The sequence below is a fragment of the Haliotis cracherodii genome, unplaced genomic scaffold (assembly GCF_022045235.1).
Source record: "Haliotis cracherodii isolate W230 unplaced genomic scaffold, xgHalCrac1.p SCAF_21, whole genome shotgun sequence".
Lineage (NCBI taxonomy): Eukaryota > Metazoa > Mollusca > Gastropoda > Lepetellida > Haliotidae > Haliotis > Haliotis cracherodii.
In genome coordinates this window covers 5,761,331-5,788,637 of record NW_027266277.1, presented here as the reverse complement: position 1 = coordinate 5,788,637, position 27,307 = coordinate 5,761,331, and the positions used below count along the sequence as shown (strand labels likewise).

Below are 27,307 nucleotides of genomic sequence, written 5' to 3'. Positions count from 1 at the left end.
ACAAGGACGCTTAAGTGGAGAATTAATTCTTCAGCACTCTACATGAGTTCAATGCCAGTTAGACGGATGCAGCAGCAGGAGATGCCTCGGCAATAGGGATGTCCTAGTTCAGGGGTTCCGACTAGTCTGACCTACTTAGCCCACATAACATAGGACATGGATTCTTTCATGATAGTATATTTATTAATATATTTACAAAACATAATCTGCTTAGGAACACACTGTACACGTTTAGCCACGTTTCATGGAATAGCAGAGGTGAATGTCATCACATGCATGTCTTGTGGGGAAGGAAGGAAGCGCATGGGTCCGACAGAACATAGTATATGTTGGGATAGAACATGGTATCTTTTAGAACAGAGCATGTTATCTTATATAGATAAATAAATAGCACAAAGTAGCCTAAAGAATAGATCATGAAATCTTAACAATAAGAGTGTGTTATCTTAAAGGATAAAACACGGTACCTCAAGGGATAGAACATGGTATATTGTTGTTTTAATCCTAGACATATCGATGTGAAGGCATGCCATCAGCCATATGTTGCAAGCAATGGTATCGTCAACACAACACCACAAAGTTAACACTCCCTTCCCATGACGGTCTATGTTGGAATCCCAAAGTAGTCTTAAATGCACTTGTATTACACAGCCCATCTCACCCTCTTGAACATATACACGTACACACCCACAAACAAACAACCTCTGTAAACCCACTTTAACATACTCTGCATTGATATATAGAAATATTATACACAAATTAAAGCTGCTGATTTCGTATTTGCCTTATCGTCGCACGAAGGTATTTAGTTGGTCACCATGGTCTCCACATTGACGCTGCTGTCTGCTGACCAGCCACGTGACAGTTCTCAGCCACAGGCTGGCCGTTAGTAATGATGTTCCCAAGAGGAAGTTGGAGTTTGTTCTGAGTATGACTGTGAACTTGGATTGGCTGCATGCAGGTGGGAATGGCGCTCGCAAAAGGGATTCCTGCAACTGGAATATTGGAGAGTCTATATACAGGGTACGGAATGGTTGCTGGAGCAACACTTCCGCTCGTCATGTTTACATTACATGCCTGGTACGCTTCCGGAAGCGGTTGGACTGATGATGGCTGACCGAAGTGTATTTTTGGAATGGTGGGTGGATTCATAATGTTTGGTGTCGACGCAGAATCCAGAAGAATTAGAATGTCGCCTCCACACACAAGTTTGATTGGGCCGGACACCTGCTCGAGAGTTGCCTGCTTCACCGGGGATGTCTCGGGGCTGGGCTGTTGCAGTAAAGGCGTCACGTAGGCCGTATTCTGGACCGGAAGTCGTTCTTCCTGTTTAATGACATCAACAGGGGTCGTTGATTTTGCAATATCAGGCGACGACGATTCACTGGCTGATTGGTGATCACTCTCGTCGTCAGACTTCTCCCACTTGATGCCCTCCATTGGTTCAGCAGTCTGGGCCTTCTCCTGTAGCTTGTCCTGACAATGAGTGGTAATTTTGGCGCGGATGTCATGGGTGATGTTGTTGTGTGTCTCCAGGAACTGCATGACTTCCTTGACACACTTCTCGTAACCCGCCACATACTGCTGCTGGAACCCGGGGCTTGGCACACGGGAAGGAGCATCTGCACAAAGAAAGTTAGAAGTAAAATAACAACCGAGAACAGTACATCAAAATATAAAACACGTACACCCTATATGTAACGCTTTATCGCCCCCCCCCCCTACCCCCCCCCCTCCCCACACACACATACTTATACACACTCACACTCACATACGCACACACACACAAAACACATACACACTCTCACACCCTATATGACCAGTTAGAGTACTTGCTTCAGCATCATACGCTTCCTTTTTTTACTAACTAGAAACATTCAATAAGACATATTTTTTCAACGATTGCCCTGTCATCTCATTTTCTCAGGTTGAAGTACCTTCATGGCATTACCCCAAACCTTTCAAACATACAACACCGGGCAGTATAGCATTATCAAATGCAATTCTGTGGAGTATCTTGCATGACATCACTGTTTGTGAGCAAGTTCAACACAGTTGTGGAGTTTTTATCTTGTCGCTCTAATCCATGTCAAACTCCCCATCAACTCCTTTGTACTCAGCAAGATAAGCACAATACACATTGTATGCAAGGTAACACTTGAGCCCTTGAACATATCTTGGCCGTGTCAGGTTAAGGCCATTAGGTATTCTTAAGGTGACCATTATGTGGTTTATCCTGTGTCCACCATCTTGGTCAATGCCTTGGTTAAGCCAGGGATTACCTGTTGGCAGGTGGTTTCACCATGTCGGGAGATTAATAACACCGAGGTGAATGGCAAGTTTAACTACTGATAATAAGATGTATACACATTCTTTTGTATTACTGTGGCGATCTATATGTATGTATGTATGCATGTGTGCGTGCGTGCGTGCGTGCGTGCGTGCGCGCGCGGTTGGTGGGCTGCTTGATCTCATTGTTCGCACTAATAGGCATGTGGCGTTCTTACAAAACTGAATTAACGCTGTATTCCGTTGCATACCCATACAGTTTGGGTCCCCACTTCCTACTACACAGCTACATTTCACATTCGTCGTGAACACTGTCGAGTATCACTAATGTAACATCAGCGATACCTGGGGTTCTACACGCACCACAACAGACCCGTATCCAGGTCTCTACATTCCTTCAAACACCAAGTGACACTAGATCAACATCACATCCCATAACGTGTTGTAATGTCAGATCAATACAAATCTCCTTTCTTGCATTTTTGTCAAATATATCTTATCAATCGATTGTTCATTTCCGTCTGTTAATCACTTAAAACCAAAATTTAAAATTCAAATTCCTTTACGCTCTTCTCTAAATCTTCGGCGAGGTTTACAAGTCCCATATGGCCTTGCCGTGGCTTCCATAGAGTATGAGGTCAGTATAGTTCGCTATTCATCCCTTTTCTCAAAGCCAACACTGACGGGCGCCAATCGCTTCCAGATCCTCGGAGATTAATTCCTAGTTGTAAATATCTCACACTGGGGTAGCTTCTCGTTGGCTTGGTATCTACGTTTTCAAATATACCCTCAACCGCCTTGCCCTTTCCTGGCTGCCATTGCGAGTTGCTAAGACGCTATCGAGTGAGGATTTACTAGTATTACCCGTTAATCCGCCTACCCCTAAACCGGCGTTCGGAGGAGGAGGCTAATGATTTAATTTTACTTTATCGCAGATAATTTGTTGAAGGCTTGGCGTCGTTTTTCACTGGTATAAGTGTTCTCTCTTTGGTCAGAAGGATCATGTCGCTTTGGCCATGTCTCAATCGAAGTCTTTACAAGGAGGAAAACAGGATAGGTAGACAACAGAAGGCTTTCTAGGATCTACTGTTGTCCAGTGTTCTTATCATGGACGGATGTAATGAGAACATCACATGAATTCGCTACTTGCCGCGAAAAGGACAACCACAAGAATGTCGAAATGTGTAAAGTCGACCCTATTCAAAATACACAAGGACGCCAATATCGCTCTTACCAGATGCTCAACGTAATACACAAGACACGCGTTCTATAGGCGAGCATGACAATACATCGAGCGGACATAATATCATTTTTTGTCTTCATACACTTTCATATTTTTTTCCAAACCGCCAAACAAAGAATTTGACCCGTATTTTATAAAGAACATATGAAATGCGATCCAACAAAGTATGTTTATTGTCCAATCTCACATTGAGCTACAAATGATCATAAATCATATCGCCTAAGTATTCAATTGTATGTTTGAACTCTGTTAATGACAATATATTGAAATGGCCCCGCGAAACGCCCATCGCCAGCTGAAAGCATCCTGAAGCCGTCCACTTGTGGGTTCACTGCAGAATAGATTTTCCATCACAGCAAGTGGTAATATCGCATCCATAAGTAAGGGATAAGGGTGATAGTTCGAAAAGTGATGAAGTACCATTTTGTTGACAGTTAGTTGATTGATACTGACAAAGTGTTATCTATCAAACAACAAATACCTTGACGAGTGCGTATTTCAAAACCGTGTGAAAAACATGTAGCAAATGAAGGAATCGATGCGTGAAATAGCACAGGGACCGGCATGTATTGACGCAGCAGGGGTTAAGCAAAATGGAAATTTACATGCTTTTGACAGTGATCAATTTCTGTTGACCTGTTTTCTGAGGCATGTTTGACAGATAACGTTACACATAATTTGATCGATTTGGGTTTCGCTAAGCAATAGGGGTTTTGTTCCATGGCGTGATATGGATGCCAGATAAGCGAGTATTACTCGGCGAAGCATGTATCGGAACTGTGTATCTCCAGATTTCTTATTAACCGAATTATTTAGATGAACAGACTCGTGGGAAAAAGAGGTTCCTGTGAAATACCTGACCTTAAAGTACGTAGTACAACGCAGATTTATTGTTGAACGGTTTCTGGAAATGTATTATGTATTATATTTTTATTTAACTGATTGACTCATATCATCTATTGCTTTCCGTATCATTCAAAATGGCATAATCAAATATACGTTTTTATTTGTCATTGAAAATATCTCGTTTTATGTTAAAGCTATACATGAATAGGTCTTGCCCTACGCTGGCGACTACGGGGAGTTCTTAGTGTGAGGTGATTAGAGTGAGCGTGTGGCGACGTGTGGGTGAGAGTCAAGCTGCTGTCCCCGTGCCTCCACACGACCTGTATACGACCACTGAACATTCCTACGTCCGCAGCAACAGGTTAAACATCGCCACTCTACGATTAATCGCGTCTCTCGACATCCATGTAGGAGAGCTTGGTTAGGTTAATTTACATGAGGACAAACCTGCCTGGACAGGGAGCTGTCCATACAACAGTTGTGCTTTGACTGGAGGCTTACACTCACCTGGTTGTAATCCGTTTCCCCTGATCTCATTAAATACAGATCCAGGAGGAAGCTTCCCCACTGTGGCCATATCTCGCATTAATGGAATGTCGAAAGCGCATCGAATCCTTTTGGTTTTTCGTAAGAACTAAAATGGAATATATTGAGAGAACATCTATTGTGTTCTTTTGAATAGAATAATTCCAGTTACGAGTAATTCTGATGCCAGATCGTATGAAGCGAAGTTTGCAAGCATGGGTATTCATCCTTTGTACTCGTTTGCTCATCACGTTCAAATAGCTGCTAGGCATCATTTGATCAGATTGTTTGACAGACACCTCAAATAAGCATAAGACCGATATAAACAGTTAAGTCAGTTAAGTTTATCATGTGCTTTATTGTCACTTGAAAATATCTTAAGTTATCAATATTATATACTGCAGTGTAGTCAGCACTGACAGAACACTTCTACATGGTTATAGGTTTTAAAACATAATTTGATTTAAAACGCCAATAGTTGTCCTGTTTATTCCTTAACGTGAGAGTGTAGCGGTGTATGTAGGTGTGGGCTGGGGCTGGGTGGGGTTAGACAAACGTCCCCGGGATGTCTTGTTGTGTCCCGGCATGCACTGTCGTCTCGATGTCGGCACGGTGGTAGATCAAAGGACACATCTTGTCAGAGATGGACATGACAAATTAGGCTTTGAGTGCAACCGAAGGTTATGCCTACTCCAACCAGAGTATTACAGTCTCTCAGATAACAGTAGTTATGTGGTTGTTACACCTGATGTAGGACGACATCCTGCCTCACCGCGATGCCCGTGGGGAGATCAGGGCGAGTTCTTACCCAAGTCAAAGGCCAGCCCCTACCCAAAAGGGTCACTGAACACACGGGAACATCCTTTGATTTGAATATATTTCAAGATAAAAAGGTGAAAAAGGATTGCGAACAAGTTAGAGAATCTTTACATACTGCATCAACGCATTTCACTGAGAAATTAGTTATTAATTTCCTTGTCCACTCAGACACTAACACGTTAGTAGACCTTACTAATCAGTAAGTATGTTCTTTACTCGGTTGCCTATCGTCACTAACTCAAGAAAGCATAAGTTGTGATCAGATTTATTTTCATTGTCAGCTTACTATATCTCTGCACAAACTGTGTGTCTGTATGGAGTCATGTATGACTTTATCTCTGCACATACTGGGTATCTGTATGGAGCCATGTATGACTTTATCTCTGCACATACTGTGTGTCTGTATGGAGTCATGTATGACTTTATCTCTGCACATACTGGGTGTCTGTATGGAGTCAAGTATGACTTTATCTCTGCACATACTGGGTATCTGTATGGAGCCATGTATGACTTTATCTCTGCACATACTGGGTATCTGTGTGGAGCCATGTATGGCTTTATCTCTGCACCCACTGCGTGTCTGTATGGAGCCATGTATGACTTTATCTCTGCACCCACTGCGTGTCTGTATGGAGCCATGTATGACATTATGTCTACACAAACTGTGTGTCTGTATGGAGTCATGTATGACATTATGTGTACACAAACTGTGTGTCTGTATGGAGTCATGTATGACTTTATCTCTACACACACTGCGTGTCTGTATGGAGTCATGTATGACTTTATCTCTACACACACTGCGTGTCTGTATGGAGTCATGTATGACTTTATCTCTGCACCCATTGCGTGTCTGTATGGAGTCATGTATGACTTTATCTCTGCATCCACTGCGTGTCTGTATGGAGTCATGTATGACTTTATCTCTACACACACTGCGTGTCTGTATGGAGTCATGTATGACTTTATCTCTGCACCCATTGCGTGTCTGTATGGAGTCATGTATGACTTTATCTCTGCATCCACTGCGTGTCTGTATGGAGTCATGTATGACTTTATCTCTACACACACCGTGTGTCTGTATAGGGTCATGTATGACTTTATCTCTGCACACACTGCGTGTTTGTTTGGAGTCATGTATGACTTTATCTCTGCACACACTGCGTGTTTGTTTGGAGTCATGTATGACTTTATCTCTGCACACACTGCGTGTCTGTATGGAGTCAAGTACGGCATTATCTCTGCACACACTGCGTGTTTGTTTGGAGTCATGTATGACATTATCTCTGCACACACTGCGTGTTTGTTTGGAGTCATGTATGACTTTATCTCTGCACACACTGCGTGTCTGTATGGAGTCATGTACGGCATTATCTCTGCACACACTGTTGTTTTGTAAGCTGTATAGAGTAGTTGATGTGAATCAGGTACTCATGTTATCTCTGCACGCACTGTTGTTTTGTAATCTGTATAGAGTAGTGGATGTGAATCAGGTACTCATGTTTTATAGAGTGGTGGATGTGAATCAGGTACTCATGTTATCTCTGCACACACTGTTGTTTTGTAATCTGTATAGAGTAGTGGATGTGAATCAGGTACTCATGTTTTATAGAGTAGTGGATGTGAATCAGGTACTCATGTTATCTCTGCACGCACTGTTGTTTTGTAATCTGTATAGAGTAGTGGATGTGAATCAGGTACTCATGTTATCTCTGCACGCACTGTTGTTATGTAAGCTGTATAGAGTGGTGAATGTGAACCAGGTACTCATGTTATCTCTGCACACACTGTTGTTTTGTAAGCTGTATAGAGTAGTGGATGTGAATCAGGTACTCATGTTATCTCTGCACACACTGCAGTTATGTAAGCTGTATAGAGTAGTGGATGTGAATCAGGTACTCATGTTATCTCTGCACGCACTGCTGTTATGTAAGCTGTATAGAGTAGTGGATGTGAATCAGGTACTCATGTTATCTCTGCACACACTGTTGTTTTGTAAGCTGTATAGAATAGTGGATGTGAATCAGGAATCAGTGAAAGAACCAGGTGTAGGCTCCATGGACATTGATAGCTGACACATGAACAAACATAATTTATAATTTATAAGCCTCCGTGAAATCAAACTACTCCAACACGGTGCTGGTGTAAAGGATAGCAGTTAGGGTATGTTTCCCAATGAAAGTATGTTCTTACAGATGCCAGTCAAGAGACGTAACTCCAGTGTGTGGTGTATAGCATAGGATTCAGTCTTTTCTGTGGGCCGAAGAACACAACACTGTATAAACATCTCAAAATTTCGGTATGACATTCCACACGGGGTAAACGTCAGGGAAGGCGGCAGTTACTTCATCTCATCGTCAACTGTATCGCAGTTGATATTCCACATTGCGAAATCCCCCTGACATTTGATAAATCAGTTTGAAATATTATACCATGGTTATTTTCTTTAAGCGCTGGGAAAATGTATAAAAGTCAGGATTCATGGTGATATATTTATATCCAACAAAGTGGCTGTTACTGTGGCTACGAAAGTAAATACGTTACCCCGCGGGTGGTACTTTGGGACATACAAGGGTCATCGTGGGAGACAGAAGCCAATCACCTATGTCACGGGTCACGTGAATTAATCTCCGGGTGCTGTGATATACGCGTAAGATGATGTACATGGCATGGAGGGCGTCTTCATCACTGTGGGGGTGCGGCATCACAACAAAGCTTACTCCGCACACTAACGACCCAGAGGTCTCCTGTGTCACGTGATCTGGTGTAGGTTATGTCGGGGGTTGGCAGCTCCAAGCTCGATTCACTGTTCAGGACAGCATTACAATTATATATGTCATAGTACTCGTTCGTTCCTTCGTTCGTTCGTTCGTTCGTTCGTTCGTTCGTTCGTTCGTTCGTTCGTTCGGAAACGTAATTTACGATTAATTTTGAAATATACAGCTCATCGGATCAAAGCTAATCGCTGTTGTTTTTTTCAGATTTCGGTTGTAATTCACATAAAAAAAACCCAGAAATGTTCAATGACCACCAGAAATCCAAAATCCCGCTTTTCACTGTACATATGTAGTTGCCTCGTGTCAGCAGGTATCATACCAGCGTAACACTAGAAGCACCCGAACTTAAATTATTAGTTTACTGAGGGTACATACACGACCTAAAACAACAAACATCTATGAAAAGAAGGATTCCACTAAATCTTGGATTAGCAACTCAACACGGATCGATGTCAAACAGCGAAAGCGGTAATCCTTGTTGGAGACTCGCGAGTGTGTTAGCCTGTCCGTCTAGACGGACTACTGTCCGGTCCGAGTCAAATGGACCGTGGTCTATACCTTATACGTTCCAATATACTATGTGTATATGGTCAGCTCCGTGGGGATATCTAGCCTGCAGTCAGTGTACGTACAGCAGAACACATTATTGTACTGCTTGTGTACAGCTTACCATTCACGTTCTTGTGTGCTGTATGTTCGCTTACAGATGAATTACCTCTCTACCTATATGCTTGCCAGGCCTAACCCTGACCGAGGCAGTGTTGGTATGGGCATCTACACTTGACGTGGGGCGTTAATCAGTTGTTTTTGTACATAACTAAACTCACTGCTGATACTATTTAACCTACTGATCTATCGCTTTCAAATCAAAATCTCAATTGTAAGGGGTAACATTGGCAATGATAAGCAATATATGTATGTAGACTGATAAATTAAATCATGAGGGTAGTCTTTGGAACGCGACGGGAACAACCGACAGCTGCATCTGATGCAGACATGTTGACTGTGCACGTGAAACGACATCCTCATCACCTCGTCAACTATGACCGGCCAATTACTGTTATCTGTCACTGGAGCAGAGGTATATATGTAATACTGATATGTAACCTAAGTATTTATCTGAACAGCGCCAACGCATTTGCCTGTGAACAGATATCCACTCTATGGTGCATTGTAAATGTTTTTATCCCCCCAACCCGGACACCACAGTGATCACCCTATCTTAATCAAGAGTCATTTTGTTATAGAGATGTATGTCATCTGGCATATTCAGCTACAGGCGAGTGTTACAGCCATGTTAGCCCGGTGAGACGCCTCTACTCATTGATGTGAATCTAGGAGCGTCATTATTTCCAGCATCTGTCATGACTGTATGGGTCTAGACGAGGCTGCACATACCATAAATAGCATGCCCAGAGAACTTACTCAAGTGTATGTATATTACAATAGTGTTGTTTACAGCGACACGCAGGTCAACATACTAAGCTGAATTGATAGGCGACCCATGAAATTAACAAACCTGTATGTTATTATTCCGATGTTTCTCGGTGTTGGTTGTGACAAGGATGTACATCATTAGGTAGATGATTGCAGGGCCCCTCCACCAGGGTACGTGCGTGAAAGCACTGTACAGCGCAGGGTGCAGGTGGAGGGTAACCACACGCTTCATAGATTAGAACCATAGCCGCCTGCTGCCCATCAGTGTGGAGAGAGACGGCTAATGTACGTTTTAATGAAAGTCCACACATTCACATTGATTAACTACTGTTTCGCATGGTCAATTATGTTAAATATAATTCTGTCAGTATTATATATCATTATTTCAGGTAGTCCATGTTTTAAGGTAATCTTGAAACCGTACAAAGATTTGACTGCTCTCCTAATATTTATGATCTTACAAGCTTAACCTTTTTCATTCCTGATTTGAAATTACGTACATGTTTGAAATGAGGTTGAGGTGGTGACGGAATTACTGAAATACTATTATCTGCTATAATTCTGCCTATCTTTGCTGATAACAAGGCGGAGATTGCCGAGGAGAACGTTTCACGCTTCAGTCGGTAATAATTCCGATATGTCACGACTGTGTGTAAATATCGACCCAGTGGTTGATAGCATGAACAAGGTCTTATGATAGCGGTTGGCGATCTGACCCCCCAAAAAATAAAATAAAACTGTCTGATCACGAAAGCATGTTTCGGTGTTTACATTGTAACAGAACAACACTTGTAAGCTGGTGTGGGACAAAAGTAAAATATCCCAGATACCCAACTTAACAAACCCTATCTGAGCCCTAATATTTGATAAACCGACCGTGCATTGTGAGGTCGCTCGCTGTTCCAGCGTTACACCAACACTATGAGCAAACAGGAGATCGTATAACGGCGTTCGAGTTTCGTGTTATATATATACTTGGTATCAGCTTTCATCAAACACAATTTACTGTTTCAACATTGGTGATCGAGTGGACATCATTACTGGACACTGTCATCCTCGTCGGTATTTTCCCACGGCCAACATGACACAGCCAGTCTGCAAACAGGGAACGCCCTCTCTGGATATGTACAAAGAGGAATGTGGAGAAGCTGTCTTCTTGACCACTACGTATTGTTTATTGCTATCAGGTGAAGGGTTAAGCCATCGGGCACACGCGAATATTCGAATTAATGTGGTCAGTGCTGACCTGAGCACCTGTACAAGTGACCATTGATGGTTGGTCAGTTGGATACGAACAAAAGCAGGTCCGTAGCATAGGCCAGGGGTTAAATGACTGGCATCTTGGATAAATCGCCACGAAGAGACGTGTAATCCATTCTCTTAAATCAAACTAGCACTACAGTGCAACCGTGTCTCGTCCACGTAGTCCAAAGCCATTTCGCGTGATTTAAGAACTATTTTGTTCTACCAAATACCAAATGACAATTGATGTCAGAAAAACATTATCTCCCGCCACCTAATCTCTAAAACCCCAGGGGCGTGAACACATTGCCCTTCTTGAAGCACATGGTATAGCGTGGACACGCGTTCTTTAACAGATGGAACATACTGGCAGTGCCAGTGCGGTGGTCCGCGTCATTGTGCTCTTGCAGACATCAAACCTTTCACAATAATATCTGCGTCAGGAACTGCAGTTACATATGTATCAGGTTATTATCTTGGTCAAAAAGTAGAGTTTGACAAACACTTGACTACCGTTATTACATGTCTATCTGTTTTGTTAACAACACACAAGGGATTATCCAGTATCAATTTACTACGCATGCATGAAGATTAGGGAAAGTTTGAAAATAACAAATAAACCAAAACGTAAGCAGCCAATACATGGCCGTAAGCAGGAAACACCGGTACCGCGACACAGGTGGGTGGCAAGCATCATTGGACCATACAACACATCTTGTCCGACCGCAGTTGTCCTTACGCCTGCCCCTGACCCTGTTAACCCCAATTAAATGACCCTCAGACCGTCAATAATGACTTTAATCCAACATATTACATTAAATCTGTGAGTAATACAACCATTGCTGTCATTTAAAAACAAGACAAAGGTGTCAAAATAAACCCATTACGTTGTGGAGTGGGTCTCGACTCGTGTCGGGGTGGGTTAAGTGTGACAGGCTCTGTTATCTTGCCCGGGGGTCATAGATTAGCCCGGGGGTCGGGTGTTCTAAACAATGGCTGGAATGGTGCATGTACCTGTATGGGTGATTTAGTGGACATCACACTGGACAATATGAAACTTACAGCACACTCATGGACGAAATATGTCCTCCACAACGGCCAGTTCTCCAGAAGTAGCCACACGCTATATACAGGGGACGGGTAATTGCCATCTTCCAATCAGTACAACTCTACGCTGATTCGTCTTGTCATTTGAATAAGTGGCATATTCCCCCACAAAACGATACACTGAATGTAGTCCTTGGACAGGTTAACGATGAATACATACAGTTACGCTGAAACAGCTCTGCACAATGTTTGTAACACAAATACATAACGGCATTATGTATTCCGACACCAATAACCAACAGTAGACATATTGTCTGAGCGTATGTTTATAGAGGCCTCTTGAGAATTACGTACAAATGATTATAAGTATTTGCCCCCCTCCTCATAGATAGTAGGATAGTTCTTGAGATATATAAGTATTAGTAGGGGGTCACGTCCTCCCCTAAACGCCCATCTTGATGCCGCATCTGTGAGAGCTGTGAGTGATGAGGCTTCCAGACAGATCGCATCTAAATGTAAATGATGGACGGTAGGTACGTAGTGTCCCAAACAACAGGATGCTGCATATACCCGTCTTGGAGAAAGAGGGGCAGAACAGGAGAGGGTGTGTGTGTCAGGGTGGGGTATGGTGGCGGGTGGTTATTGGGGTGGGATGTGTTGGATGAGAATCGAGCAAGACATACATGGCACACTTGACTTGTGTTGTGTTGTGTTCACCAGCTCTACTTACCGTCGGGGACAGAGCGGGTCTTCTTGATGTAATCCACTGTCATTTCCAAAATGTCCGCCTTTTCAAGCTTACTGGGTCTTGGACCCTGCAAATAATAAAAAAAAAAATACATTTTCTCTCGACCATTGTGTTTCACCGTAGAGATCTAGTGTTCCAAACTTTCAAAATGAAAGCAGATGCTTATTATATATGTCTTTGCACCTGATAAGATTGAACCAAGCTACCACTAACTTGTGAAGAAACACGTCTACTTTCCCTGTCACACTGTTGTATAGGGATGCTAATGGTGGGCGGTGGTGAAAATGTCGAAAACAGATTTCGTATAATAATAAACAAATAAAACACTTGTATGATACACTTTCAACTAAACTCCTGCAACCTGAGTCAATACTGTCAGTAAAGTTGGCAGTGTACTGCACTTGCTGTACTGTGCAGCGTGGTGTATATGAACGCGTCCTCAACATCACACCCAACCCCACTCCCAACAACACCCCCAACCCCACACCCAACCCCAACAACACCCCCAACCCCACCCCCAACCCCACCCCCAACAACACTCCCAACAACACTCCCAACAACACCCCCAACCCTACTCCCAACAACACTCCCAACCCCACCCCCAACAACACTACCAACCCCACCCCCAACAACTTCCCCAACCCCATCCCCAGCAACACTCCTAACCCCACTCCCAACAACACCCCCAACAACACTCTCAACCCCACCCCCAACAACACTCCCAACAACACCCCCAACAACACTCCCAACCCCACCCCCAACAACACCCCCAACCCCACTCCCAACAACACTCCCAACAACACCCCCAACTCTACTCCCAACAACACTCCCACCCCCACCCCCAACAACACTACCAACCCCACCCCCAACAACACCCCCAACCCCACCCCCAACAACACCCCCAACCCCACCCCCAACAACACTCCCAACCCCACCCCCAACAACGATCCCAACCCCAGCCCCAACAACACTCCCAACCCCATCCCCAACAACACCCCCAACCCCACTCCCAACAACACTCCTAACCCCACCCCTAACATCATTCCTAACCCCACCCCAACAACACCCCAACCCCACTCCCAACAACACTCCCAACCCCACTCCCAACCCCAACCCCAACAACACTCCCAACCCCACTCCCAACAACACTCCCAACCCCACTCCCAACAACACCCCCAACCCCACTCCCAACAACACTCCTAACATCACTCCTAACCCCACCCCAACAACACCCCAACCCCACTCCCAACAACACTCCCAACCCCACTCCCAACCCACCCCAACAACACCCCAACCCCACTCCCAACAACACTCCCAACAACACTCCCAACAACACTCCCAACCCCACTCCCAACAACACCCCCAACCCCACTCCCAACAACACCCCCAACCCCACTCCCAACAACACTCCCAACCCCATTCCCAACAACCCCCCCCAGCCCCACTCCCAACAACACTCCCAACCCCACCCCCAACAACACCCTTAACCCCACCCCAACAACACCCCCAACCCCATCCCCAACAACACTCCCAACCCCACCCCCAACAACGCTCCCAACCCCACCCCCAACAACACCCCAACCACACTCCCAACAACACTCCCACCCCCACCCCCAACCCCACCCCCAACAACACACCCAACCCCAACCCCAACAACACACCCAACCCCACCCCCAACAACACACCCAACCCCGTCCACCACCCCAATCAATGTGTAATGTGGAACACAAACAAAAGAAACAGTCGAAATGAAAATGTGGTAATATTTCGGACATTCTCAATATCATGTGGGTCATTCGACTGAGATGTATCATTTAGTGGCCGTTGAAATATTGGAAAACTGCATCAATATTAACATTCACTCTGTGTCATTTCCAAGGTGCACATAGACCCCAATTTGTCTGACGTTGTGGTGGAGAACTGAGAATACCCTGCAAAGGGCATGAGTAGGACGGGCTGGTGCCACACAGTTGTTATGTGACTTCATCTTCTTCGAGACGACTTTAAGGGGAAGAGCTTGCACGGTGTGGTTTTAAAACAGCTTATGGTATTGTTTCCTCTAGCAATCCCCGGCACTTATCTGGAACCCCTGGAACATGACCGCTTCACTTACACCACGAAAACGTTCTCAGCAGACATTTGTAAGCTCTTTCAATTGATTTAGTGGAACAGTTACATTGGAAATATTCTGTACTGAAATCAAAGATGGCGGATTAATTTTCATTAGACGAGTTATCTTTCTATGTTGCCCCTCGTTTTCTCCTATAAATGTCTGTCGTGACACGTCCAAGCGCTTCTCGTCTTGAAATAAGCCATTAATTTAACCTAACGTATTGTTGATTTCTGTCTTGGCATGATTGGGATTCTGCTGTGTTTGGCGATGTATGTTTTGACGGATGACAGAAAACATTTACCTACCACAACAAGCAACAATTAAACGATTGGGGTGCTACAAACAGACTTTACAACAGACTGTTAAACTTGCTTCCTCCTGCGACACGGCGGCTCCGACACTTGGAAAAGGACAGCTTAGTATATACATGCAACTTTAGTAACAATAGAATCTTTACCAAACGGGAATGAGTTTGATCGAAATGCTTTATATCAGGGTACAAAGTTTCAGATTGTCAGATTGGCAGCTGACTTGATATCATGTAAATTTTGAGAAGGGATGACAATTTTATTATTTATTCTAAACACCTGCAATTTAAAAAAAATACGTATCCTTGATGGACAGACAAGCTGTTTCCTGAGTCTGAGTGTGCACAAAGCACCAGGGGCACTAAATAATAACCATAATTACAAGGTGGGGTCTTCTCTACTTCCAATAAGTGAAAACATTTCTTCTTTAAGTCTCCTTTATGTGAGATATGATAAGCATGGTCCATTATAGTACCTTTCATCTGTCGTGCTTATTGTGATGTACGGCAGATACAGCATGTACGTGCTCTTTGACATGTTCTAAAACCTCGGACAAGCTTTTGGCTGGGTCACGAAACCCCAAACACTGCTCGACACTTTAACATTTCTTCAACATATTGAAAGACGATGACTCCACGGCTTGAAGGCATATGAATTCCTTACTATTGAAGCGACCAAGCAATACATGAATTAATATGATGATATATGTAAATGGATTTTACATCAATTAATATACCCATTCGCATGTTGTTCAACCCTTGGTTACGTACTTGCTCCTGATCAAAGTTCAAGTAGCTCATTAAAGCATTTCTGAGAAAAAAAACATACAAAGAGTAGGGAATCCGTTTTTTAAACGGTTAAGGGATCCTCGAAACGTAAGAACGTGAAAGAGACACACTCAGGTAATGGCTAGGTGTACGTCGTGATGTCAGGATATTTCGAAATAAAATTGTGATCTTAAGCTATAACGCAGATTGACGATGTATTTATGTAGCCCAAGGGTCGCGGAGGTCATCCACAGGACAAGACAAGTTTCCTCCAGTGCTGGCTGACGTCATGACCCCCCCCCCCCCCCCCCCTACCCCACCCCCACCAGCCCGGGGCCATGATATCAACGTATAGCACAGTCTGTCACAAACACTAACCCTGTTTAGGGCAACGGATGCTATTTTAATGACTATTATTCACAACGTAAATGTCGTTTCAAGAAGGGTGTCGTAATTCTATGGCAGCGATGAATCCTGAAGGTTAAAACAATGAATCGGGGCGGTCGGGTAGCCTAGTGGTTAAAGCGTTCGCTCGTCACGCCGAAGACCCGGGTTAGATTCCCGACATGGGTACAATGTGTGAAGCCCATTTCTGTGATATTGCTGGAATATTGCTAAAAGCGGCGTAAAACCATACTCACTCACTCACTAAAACAATGAATCTGCGGAGTATTAACGCATCAGGTTAAAACAAAACCACAATTATTGATAGAACAAACGGTTCCCGTTTTAGAAACACTGCAGATTTTCTGCAACGAACATACATCGTTAATAACAGTTTCATATTGGACCATGTAACAATTCATTAACACCATACCTCGATCTATGTACCATATGCTAACACCCATACCTCGATCTATGTACCATATGCTAACACCCTGGCCTTGATCTGTGTACCCATAATATTTATGGAGTCATACGTTAACATCCAGATCTCGATTAATGTAGTCTCTCTTCTTATATATATAAAACCTGTTAACATCAAGTCCTAGGTCTGTGTACCCATATGTTAACCTCCATAGATAGGTCTGTACATAAACCTGTTAACATCAAGTCCTAGGTCTGTGTACCCATATGTTAACCTCCATAGATAGGTCTGTACATAAATCTATTTCCATCAACTCCTAGGTCTGTGTACCCATATGTTAACCTCCATAGATAGGTCTGTACATAAACCTGTTAACATCAAGTCCTAGGTCTGTGTACCCATATGTTAACCTCCATAGATAGGTCTGTACATAAACCTGTTAACATCAAGTCCTAGGTCTGTGTACACATATGTTAACCTCCATAGATAGGTCTGTACATAAACCTGTTTACATCAAGTCCTAGGTCTGTGTACCCATATTTTAACATCCATAGATGAGTCTGTACATAAACTTGTTAACATTCAATCCTTGTGCTGTGTACACAGATGCTAACATCCTGTGCTTAAATGTTAGACAAACTTGTGCGTTTCACCTGTACTCAAGATATTAGCCCTGTATCCATCCGGCAGTAGAAGCTATGCATCCACACCACGTATTGAACTACAAATAAACTATTTACCTCCAGATTGTATTACCAGTTAAATCCTCAACTCTCCTTCAGGTTGGACAAGTCACATAGATAACCATGGCCCTAGTAAGTGGAGCGATCAGGGCAATAATCTATGTCATTTCACAGCCTCAGAATTTCCAATAAAACACCATTTCGGATTAGTAGTTGATCCCTTGTATTTTATATTAGCCCTATCCGTCATCTCTATCATTTAAATTGCTTGAAAAAAATTCCAAAAAGTATAATAAAATCCCTGCTCTTATCACGATGGCGGGAAACTGCACGCGATAGGCAAACTTGTGTGTAATTCTCGAGCCCTCTCGATAGAAATTGGTGCCCTTTATCGCTGACCCATGTGCCCTTCGATTCAAACAGTCACCAATTGACACATAGGCCAATTAATATATTTTATATTGGCCCATTGGGTATGTCAAAATGTGAACCAGGCTTTCAAGCTGAGTAACAGATGTGGCCGCACGCTATGGTGGATTTAAATAAGGCTTCGTTCCTTTAACTAGTCGCTCACGACCCCGTAACTTGTCTCAAAGGTGCAAGAACTTGCACGAAAGCCTAGAAAATACCTAAGATTTAGAAGAGACGGGTGATAAATTTACTCAAGGATTGGACTTTTTCTTTAAGGCCACCTGGGCATGTGTGACCAGACAGGGGGTTTCTTTAAGGGGATGGTTGCTTTGACGGACCCTTCGCTTTAATTAAAGAGAGACATTTTTCTGCAGCTTGCACGTGCTTGTTTTCCTTTGGCACACGAAGACCTTCAACCTTTTCGCTGTCGACGCACCCTCTAATTAATGGTGAAAATCTGCTATCAACTCGTGCTGTGTACCTACGCCTGAACTGATATGAAGAAGCGAGGCTCTCGTCATCAAATAAAACTCATTACCAACATAACCTCAACATATTTCTAACTCTCGGGACTGTAAACTGTGTACGAGACAACCGGGAAACGACAAGTTCAGTTCGAGTTAAACCACTGTTTGCAGGGACCGGGCTGTGCCTACAACACGACCGGGGATTCGGCAAATCTGAATTCGACACAACGGGCTTCGACTTTATAAGCTGTGTCTGTATGCCTCGTAATTCAGAAGGTTGACACATAGGTAGCAAAGTCACGATTCCTTGTCATGTGAATCCAGATCTGATTTTATCATATAGTCCCTTAATTAGTAAACGTCATGCAGAAGTTTTCTTTGCTTCGGGGATTTTTTGAGAAAAACATGGCTTTATTCCCACGGAATTCACTTCCGTCCACAATATCAATACAGCTTGAGACATCTGACAGTAGATGTAATCTGTCGTGACTATTTGAAATACTTTCAACCATTAATTATCAATCTGCTCTTCGTGGTTTCTTCTTTTCAATGATAACTGACAGCTGAGCAGACGACAGTTGTTTACTGGACTAGCGGAACTAACAACAAATAGTGCGGAACAATACGTCAATTAATCGCATCTCCAGGGGATTTTTTCGCTACATGACAGTTACATGCTACACCGAAACCTACAAAACCGGTATATCACTCTGGCATCGCAACACAATTTACCCCCAAGGAAGCAGACGACTTTGGCGGAGTGATACAAAAGATTGATATCGACATGTGACAAGTGAAATCCATCCGCCGATGGCGATGACAATTTAGTACGATTAGATAGGCGGGGCTTCATTGTGTTCGGTATTGTTAAACAAATATTTGCAAATGTTTTGAGACCAGTGTATCTGACATTCTATTTTGACAGTGACACGAGATGTAGACGATACGGACGTGAAGACATCCTTCGTCCTAAGAAAGCATCGTGAGGCTTTGCGTATATCCTATGTTATCTAATGGCGCTCAGACAGCTTGGGGAGGACCCCGATCAGGCTTTGGCATTGCCCCGGGTTGTAAGGAGGTTGATCTTACTCTGATACAAATCTTAAAAGTTGGTGGGTCTATATATCGCCTGAATCTGTCAGTTGTGGCTGTTGCCTATTATATTTGAATTCTCTAACATCGTGTAGAGATGTTTATTGAAATAGTTTCTAATGTTCAAAGTGAATATAAGTCTTAGTTAAGTATCTCCTTACAACATGACGTACACATAAATATGCTGGACCCATGATCGTTGGTATCCACACAACAATTAGAGAGATACTTATAAAACTGTGAGCAAGACACAAGGGCATAAACCGTTTGGGATTCTATATGTTTTAAGACATGCCAATTGGTAGACACGTGAGATTAGTTTGCTCATGAGGAGACATTACGTCCGACTGAACTGTAGGATCAGTTGGGTGACGAGTCATCTCAGAGACAACCAGGCTGCGTTCCTACGTATGTACGTATCAGTGTAACTGCAGATCGACATTACCACGTTACGTAGCGACGTGACCCATCCCCTGGACGCCTTCAAAAGCATAGACGTAATAGAGTGAACTGGCTCTACCATGGGCCGCGATATAGGCCTATACAGGGGGAGAAGGATTACGTCAGAGATTACCGACTTAACGCAGGTAGTGAAATTGTATTATTTCCCCCTTAAAACGAGCCGCTGTCTCTGATGTAGAGGTGTGGAGACGCTGTACTGTTATCTTCAAGATTCTCTCGATTTATTCGCGGCCGCATAAAATGCTGGAATGGCATATCCGTTACTAAAACGAAATACTAAGGGAATTTTGCGAATTTTGTCATAATAATTATCAACAAGACTGCGCGCCACAACGTTTGAAGTAGAACGTAAATATATGCAGCTATCTCATAACAAATGTACCGATGTGTGTCATTCGACTTTAATCTTACTTTTATTGCAAGGTGATAACTGTTATGTTCAATCAGTCCAATCTGCAAGTCAAAACGGGGGCTGTGTGTTAAATTGTAATCAAGGACATTACCTGTAGTAAACAGCTGCATACATGGTAAGCCCTTAAGTGAATAATGAATAATGATTTTTGTTTTTACAATCGTTTACTTACAGGCGAAATTTGTGTGTGAGACTGCTACCTCTGGGAAAAAATGTTTAAGCTATGAAATATGGACTTTAAAAAGGAACCCTTGGATCTTTAGAAACAATTAGTACATTTGGAAAATACTAGTACCCCACTAATCTAATCTATTGGTAAAAATATTATTTATATCCATACATAAATGTAAAAACTGTTTGTCACAGAACAGGTATTTATGACTTGTATTTTCGTTCGTTCTTGCGGAGACCAGCGTGCTAAATGTCACATGTGACTTAACGGGGATAGTAGGGGCGGACGTACCTCGGTGGTAGTAGCTTTCAACACCAGCGACTGAAGTTGGGAAAGACATTCGTTGATCCGGGCTCTTCGTCGCTTCTCGATCAAAGGCTTGTTATGCTGAAACAGAAAGCATGCACTAGAACGACACCGTCACATCAGGAACACGGAGCAGATGCTGTCGATAAGTATAGGAAAAGTCTACCTAAGAAATGCCAATGTTAAAACGCAAAATACATACCATTCTGTCTTATATTAGAGACAAGTGAAATACACGGGATCTAAACGTGTCATCGAACACCCGGTGTCGTCTTATGCCTGGAGTCCACTTCTCTCCTACCTTACATTGCACATCCACCCACCCCCAACTCATGCATACACACGCACACACACACACGCCCCCCCCCCCCCCCCCCCACCCCCCTCTCCCATCATTCCTTCCCTTACCCAGATATTTTGCTCTTTAGTTAATTTAGATTGAAATAGCTGATATCATGATATTTGATCCCTATGTCAGTCGTCCGTCATCTGGCGTGACACCGTATTTCCCCAGGTAATCATAGTCATGTGATTGAAGGAGATGACACATGAATCACCGCACCTATCATGGGAGAAATACAACATCAGAGGCATGGCATAATGACAGGTGACAAATTGACATGTACATCAGTCGCTTGTAGATTATCGGAGACAGTAGATATCCCTGCTAAGTGACGACCATATAACTATAGTCAGGACTGGGACTCTTTGCCCTGTGGCTGGGAACTTTACATCTTATGTTTAAAACATTCGTCATTTCCAGCAGGTATACCATGAATGTCACCAGGGGGAACTGTTCGGTTGTCAACCCAGGTCAAACACGATGGTATCTTACTGCGCAGTGAGAGTTTGTTACTACAATCTCCGACTACAGGTGAGGTATTCAGGCAGATATATGTATATACTTTGGAATGGACGGTATCGTTTTATGTATTAGTAAAGGTGTCTTAGACATCAAGGTTAAGATTGCTTTTATCCAATGACCTTAAAATGCATACAAGTGATAACTATAAAACTAGACGAATCATGCATACAAGTGATCACTATGAAACTAGACTCTTCACGCATACAAAGGATCGCAATGAGACCATGTAAATCACGCATACAAGGGATCACTATGAAACTAGACTCATCACACATACAGGGGATCACAATAAGACCATGTAAATCACACATACAAGGGATCACAATAAGACCCTGTAAATCACAAATACAAGGGATCACTATGAAACTAGACTCATCACGCATACAAGGGATCACAATACGACCCTGTAAATCACGCATACAAGGGATAACAATAAGACCCTGTAAGTCATGCATACAAGTGATCACTATGAAACTAGACACATCACGCATACAAGGGATCACAATAAGACCATGTAAGTCACGCATACAAGTGATCACTATGAAATTATACACATCACGCATACAAGGGATCACAATAAGACCATGTAAATCACGCACAGAAGGGATCACAATAAGACCATGTAAATCACGCATACAAAGGGATCACAATGAGGCCATGTAAATCACGCATACAAGGGATCACACTGAGACCATGTAAATCACGCATACAAGGGATCACAATAAGACCATGTAAATCACGCATACAAAGGGATCACAATGAGGCCATGTAAATTACGCATACAAGGGATCACAATGAGACCATGTAAATCACGCATACAAAGGGATCACATTGAGGCCATGTAAATCACGCATACAAGGGATCACAATAAGACCATGTAAATCACGCATACAAGGGATCACAATGAGGTCATGTAAATCACGCATACAAGGGATCACAATATGAAACTAGACAAAAAAAAACCAAGTGATCACTATGACACTAGACAAAATCATAGACACGTTACCACATGAAACTACACAAATCTCGCATACAAGTGATCACTGTGAACAGGACAAACACTCAAGGCACCATCAAAACGGCACTTCCCATTTACCCGTCTATCTCAAAACATGCGTTCGTCATACATTTGCCTCTGTTTTCTATACTCACACTTTTATAATAGCATAACATTTCTATTTTAACAGTTTCACCAACTGACACGGTATGTCATCATTTGAACACATTAAACACTACTGACGCATAATACTGTGACATCAGCTTGTGTGTGTCAGATTCACAACCTGAAGTGACGAGGCTGTGCACGGGTTACACGACCACAGTTCGTCCACAAATAATAATTGTTACTGGTATACAAACAAGCCAATGTCGCAAGGTCTGCTGTGACATTGGAGTTGACACCAGCACCGAGTCCCCGATGTACACGGGACCGGAGTTGTCAAACGATGTTCCCCCTGACTGAGTTGTCAGCCCAGGTGCGAAATGTCAGGTACAGGGAGATCATGGCTATTAATATGTGGAGGCGAATATCTGAAATAAGAAATCTGTCAATCATATATGACATTATTTGCAGATTCAGTAAACAGACACGCGTTCATCAAATTCGACGACATTCGTTTCTTCATTCAGTTCTTTTGAGTGGGTGTTAGTTTGAACTTATAATGTAAACTTTTGTATTTTAACCTAGTCGTAAAAATGTTAATGAAATGAATTCAACATAATTTAAATTCTCTTGTGAAATAATAATTTTAGATCGTTTTAATTGATTTCAAATATATCCATTTCTACATATATTTAAACAAATGTTTATTTACTCAATAATATACAAGGGGAATTTCTGTGACACGTCCAACATCAACGAATCAGAAATACTGACGTCATATACAATAAAAAGTACATATAGGTTTATTTTACGCAAAACTAACCAATAACTTTCCAAGGTATGCCTGTTTGACGTCATGCTTACACTGTCACTCAATACACCAGTGACAACATGAAGTGCTCTTTGCTATTTTGATAGTGAGTACTACTGACACCCGACATGTCGGGGCAGAGGGGGCGAGCTACCTTGTGGAGCTGCTGGGGTGTATCCGCGGAACAAAGCAGGTATTAAGCTGATACTGTAACACATTAGTGCTTCTATTGCAGGCTACTGTGACGTGAAGAAGTGCTTTCTATTGGTATGTCTACATGTACTTATACTATCAAGTGCACATTTCCACGTGTCCATTTCAGACTTTACATTACATATGACGGGATGTCACGGACAAGGGAATTTTACACTGAAAGTGAACTTGACATGGGACCCTTTATTTGAGTGGCTAGTGAACTCTTAAACTTGATACATCTCAAATGTTAATTTAGAACTTACAAGAAACAGCAGTTTGAAGCCACAACATAATTAGCTGGTCTTTGTGCTGTCGTCCCACCTGAAACGTAGACCCACTAGCTCGACATACGTCGTATCAATACTCAACAACACGGAGACTGCATAAAGCTGAAACTGTAGGTTGTTTTACGATATTATTATTAGTTGATAGGCGTGGTGTTGCCAGGAACGTTCGTGTTTACAAACAGTTCACTGTTGCAAGAGAAAGGTATGTGAGAATTATTTGACTGGTACGTTGCCAATTCGTAGTAAGATGCGCGGGACATTGACACTAACTGTAATAGGCTGTAATTTGTGCTTTATAATTACTTTGCGGGATTCATCTGAACATTCTGTCCCTCGGATACCGCATGTAGCATTGTAACCCTCCGCATCCTTGCACCCCTACCCTATCCATACCCATATCCCCACCCATATTGTAGCCCCCATCCAAGTAACCTCTTTCATATCTGTAGGAGAGAGAACGGAAGTCTTCGGACCAGTGAAACAATGTGTCCACTCCGGCCACGTACCGCTACAGATAACAGCCATGCCGACACAGGTGTATATGAACATGCAATACCAGAAAATCCGGATTGGTCACGGGCGCCCTGTTTGAACTCTTTCAGGCACGTGCTGTGTTCCTGATTTTCAACAATTTATTATCCTTCCACGGAAGATTGAACTTGATTTGGACAATCAAGTATCCTTCCTCTGACGTAGTGTGACGTATAGGACGACCCTTGTGGGGACGGGGGACGCGGGGTGCATAGTCAGGGGACGTCTTACTGATCGCAAGTTACGGTACCCTATCTCACATCTGAAACTGGATATTTCCTTGAACCATGTAATCAAGTTAACACAGTGTGCAATTTTTATCGCAAATAAAAATTAAGTAACATCGCCAAGGTAACTAATTGCACAATATTATAAAGAAATGCTTCTCAAGTGTCCGTGCTATCGGAATGACGAAGGAGATTGCATCAGGGTATATATCTCTTTACACATCAATATCTCTGATCTACAAATAATTACAAGTTTTGGTACCACACTAAATCTGTGTTACGAGTAGCTGTTAATCTCTGTCGTTTGATCACTTGCCCGGATGAATTTATATGGCATGATCTAGCGACGCGATACTTGACGCCGGACAGATACCCGACCTCCCCGGTACACCACAGGCAATCACAGGGTGTTAGTTTATCTAAAAGGCGGCACATTATGTCAGAGTGGTGGTTTAATGTATGATATCGCTTAACATTTGTGAAAAAAACATAAGATAAAATTAGTGTCACTCAAGATTGTTTATCACTGAGCAGGAATCTCTCAACCGAGACGTGTTGGGGGAGAGAACGAATGTGTAGGGGACATTCTGTCGTGTGGGGGAACAGGTCGGGAGAAAAGGCGGTGGTGGCTATTCTGTACGTATGGGGGACGTCGCGACCAGGATGTGGAGAATGAGTGAGTGAGTGCGATTCACAAGTCAGTGTTTGCGTACAAGTGTTTTTATCACACGATACATCATTTTTTTGTTGATGGTAAAAAGGGTTATCCTTAATGAGAGGGAAGCAAACAGCCAAGAGATGGCAATGAAGATTATTGGTTAATCTGTCACATAAGAATTGCATATTGGCCTTTTAGCCATCTTTAGTGTATCATAACACAAATTACTGAACCAGATAGTTTCAGTTCTGAAAAACTTATCCATAGCTATAGTTAAATTGATATAAAATGGCATCCACACGAGCTATTAGCCAACACGCATTGTTATATAACGCAATGAGGCACACACTTCCCTTCACACACTTGCTTTAGCCCGTGATGGCACAACATGCATTCAGGGTTACCTCAACACACTACATTCCAGGAGAGTACTGCCAAGTTCAAGTTTGACATGCCCATGTATTGTCTGCTGGACGAAGCCCATTGTTGCAGGGTGTCCGGCCTTGACAATAGCTGTGCTGTCACCAGGGTGTGGGTAGTGCATGTGCACATATTTACTTCTTGCATGTAGATGCGCTCAATACAACAACGTGGGCCTGACAAGCATAGATGTATGAAACTCACGTGGCAGTCCCACAAAGGCACAAGTCAAGCGCGACGCCATAAATGATTATTGACTTTTAATTAGTTGGGTCCGTTCACACGGTTTGGAGAATTGTAAACGTTGCTGGGGTAGCTGACGTGGCAGAGGAGGTCGCGGGCTTGGTGACAGCTTGATCGGCTTTAGTGATATATGATATATGAAATGTATATGTATATGCAGGTTACATTCACATTATAATCCTTAATCAATGAAGTGTTATCAGTTTTATAACACCAGAATCTCGGTGACATGTGCACACATTAACCTAATCAAGTAAATATGAAACAGAAGGGGAAATATATAAGGATGTATGAAAATCAGTGATGACACCGGGTGTTCATGAGAAGGGAAAGCATGTCCTGTCCTACCTGTCACACCCTGCACTTACACAAGTTGGTAAAAAAGTGAAGCATGACATTTTCACTAATATCAACTTAATAGATACGAAACTAATATATTGTTGTTTTTTTCAAAAAGAAACACAGACAAACATATATATTAAACATATTTATATATATAAATATATTATAAATAGATAAATAAATAACATATATAACAGTAAAATTGGAAACTTTACTGTGCTTTCTCTCTCTCTCTCTCTCACTCTCTCTCTCTCTCTCTCTATGTGTGTATATATATATATATATATATACATATATATAAAATATATATATATATATATATATATATATATATATATATATATATTCAAAAGATGCGCAAGAGTGAATATTATTCTGTATATTTCGGTATATAAAACTAGCAACCATGTACGAGTGCAGCAGTATCCTAGTTAAACAGGGCTTGTCTGTGAGTATCTGTCAAGACCTGTTGCGGGTTGGCTGGAGACGCACTACCTAATACATATAGAACATACGGAATAAGTTTTAACATACCCTTCTCTGGGTGCCGTTAGCCGGCCGCTTCCTGGGCGAATCTTCAGTCGCCATGTCTAAACTATTCCACGCGAATCCAGCACGATTATAAAATGTGAAACGTCCAGTGGCACGCGAATCC

General features: G+C 42.6%; 1 protein-coding gene across 2 annotated transcripts; it reads right to left on the bottom strand.

Annotated features, from left to right (window-relative positions):
- Positions 1-240: 240 nt before the first annotated feature.
- Positions 241-27,307, bottom strand: LOC139470714 (transcription factor HES-1-B-like). 2 transcript variants are annotated; one of them, XM_071252979.1, is made up of 4 exons: positions 27,187-27,307; positions 20,957-21,052; positions 12,953-13,037; positions 241-1,622 (listed from the first exon to the last, which is right to left on the bottom strand). In XM_071252979.1, the coding sequence occupies exons 1-4, from the start codon at positions 27,238-27,240 to the stop codon at positions 814-816; spliced, it is 1,044 nt and encodes a 347-aa protein (XP_071109080.1). In that variant the 5' UTR covers positions 27,241-27,307; the 3' UTR covers positions 241-813. The 2 variants fall into 2 exon arrangements, with proteins under 2 accessions (XP_071109080.1, XP_071109081.1); XM_071252980.1 differs by lacking the exon at positions 27,187-27,307 and adding an exon at positions 21,174-21,244.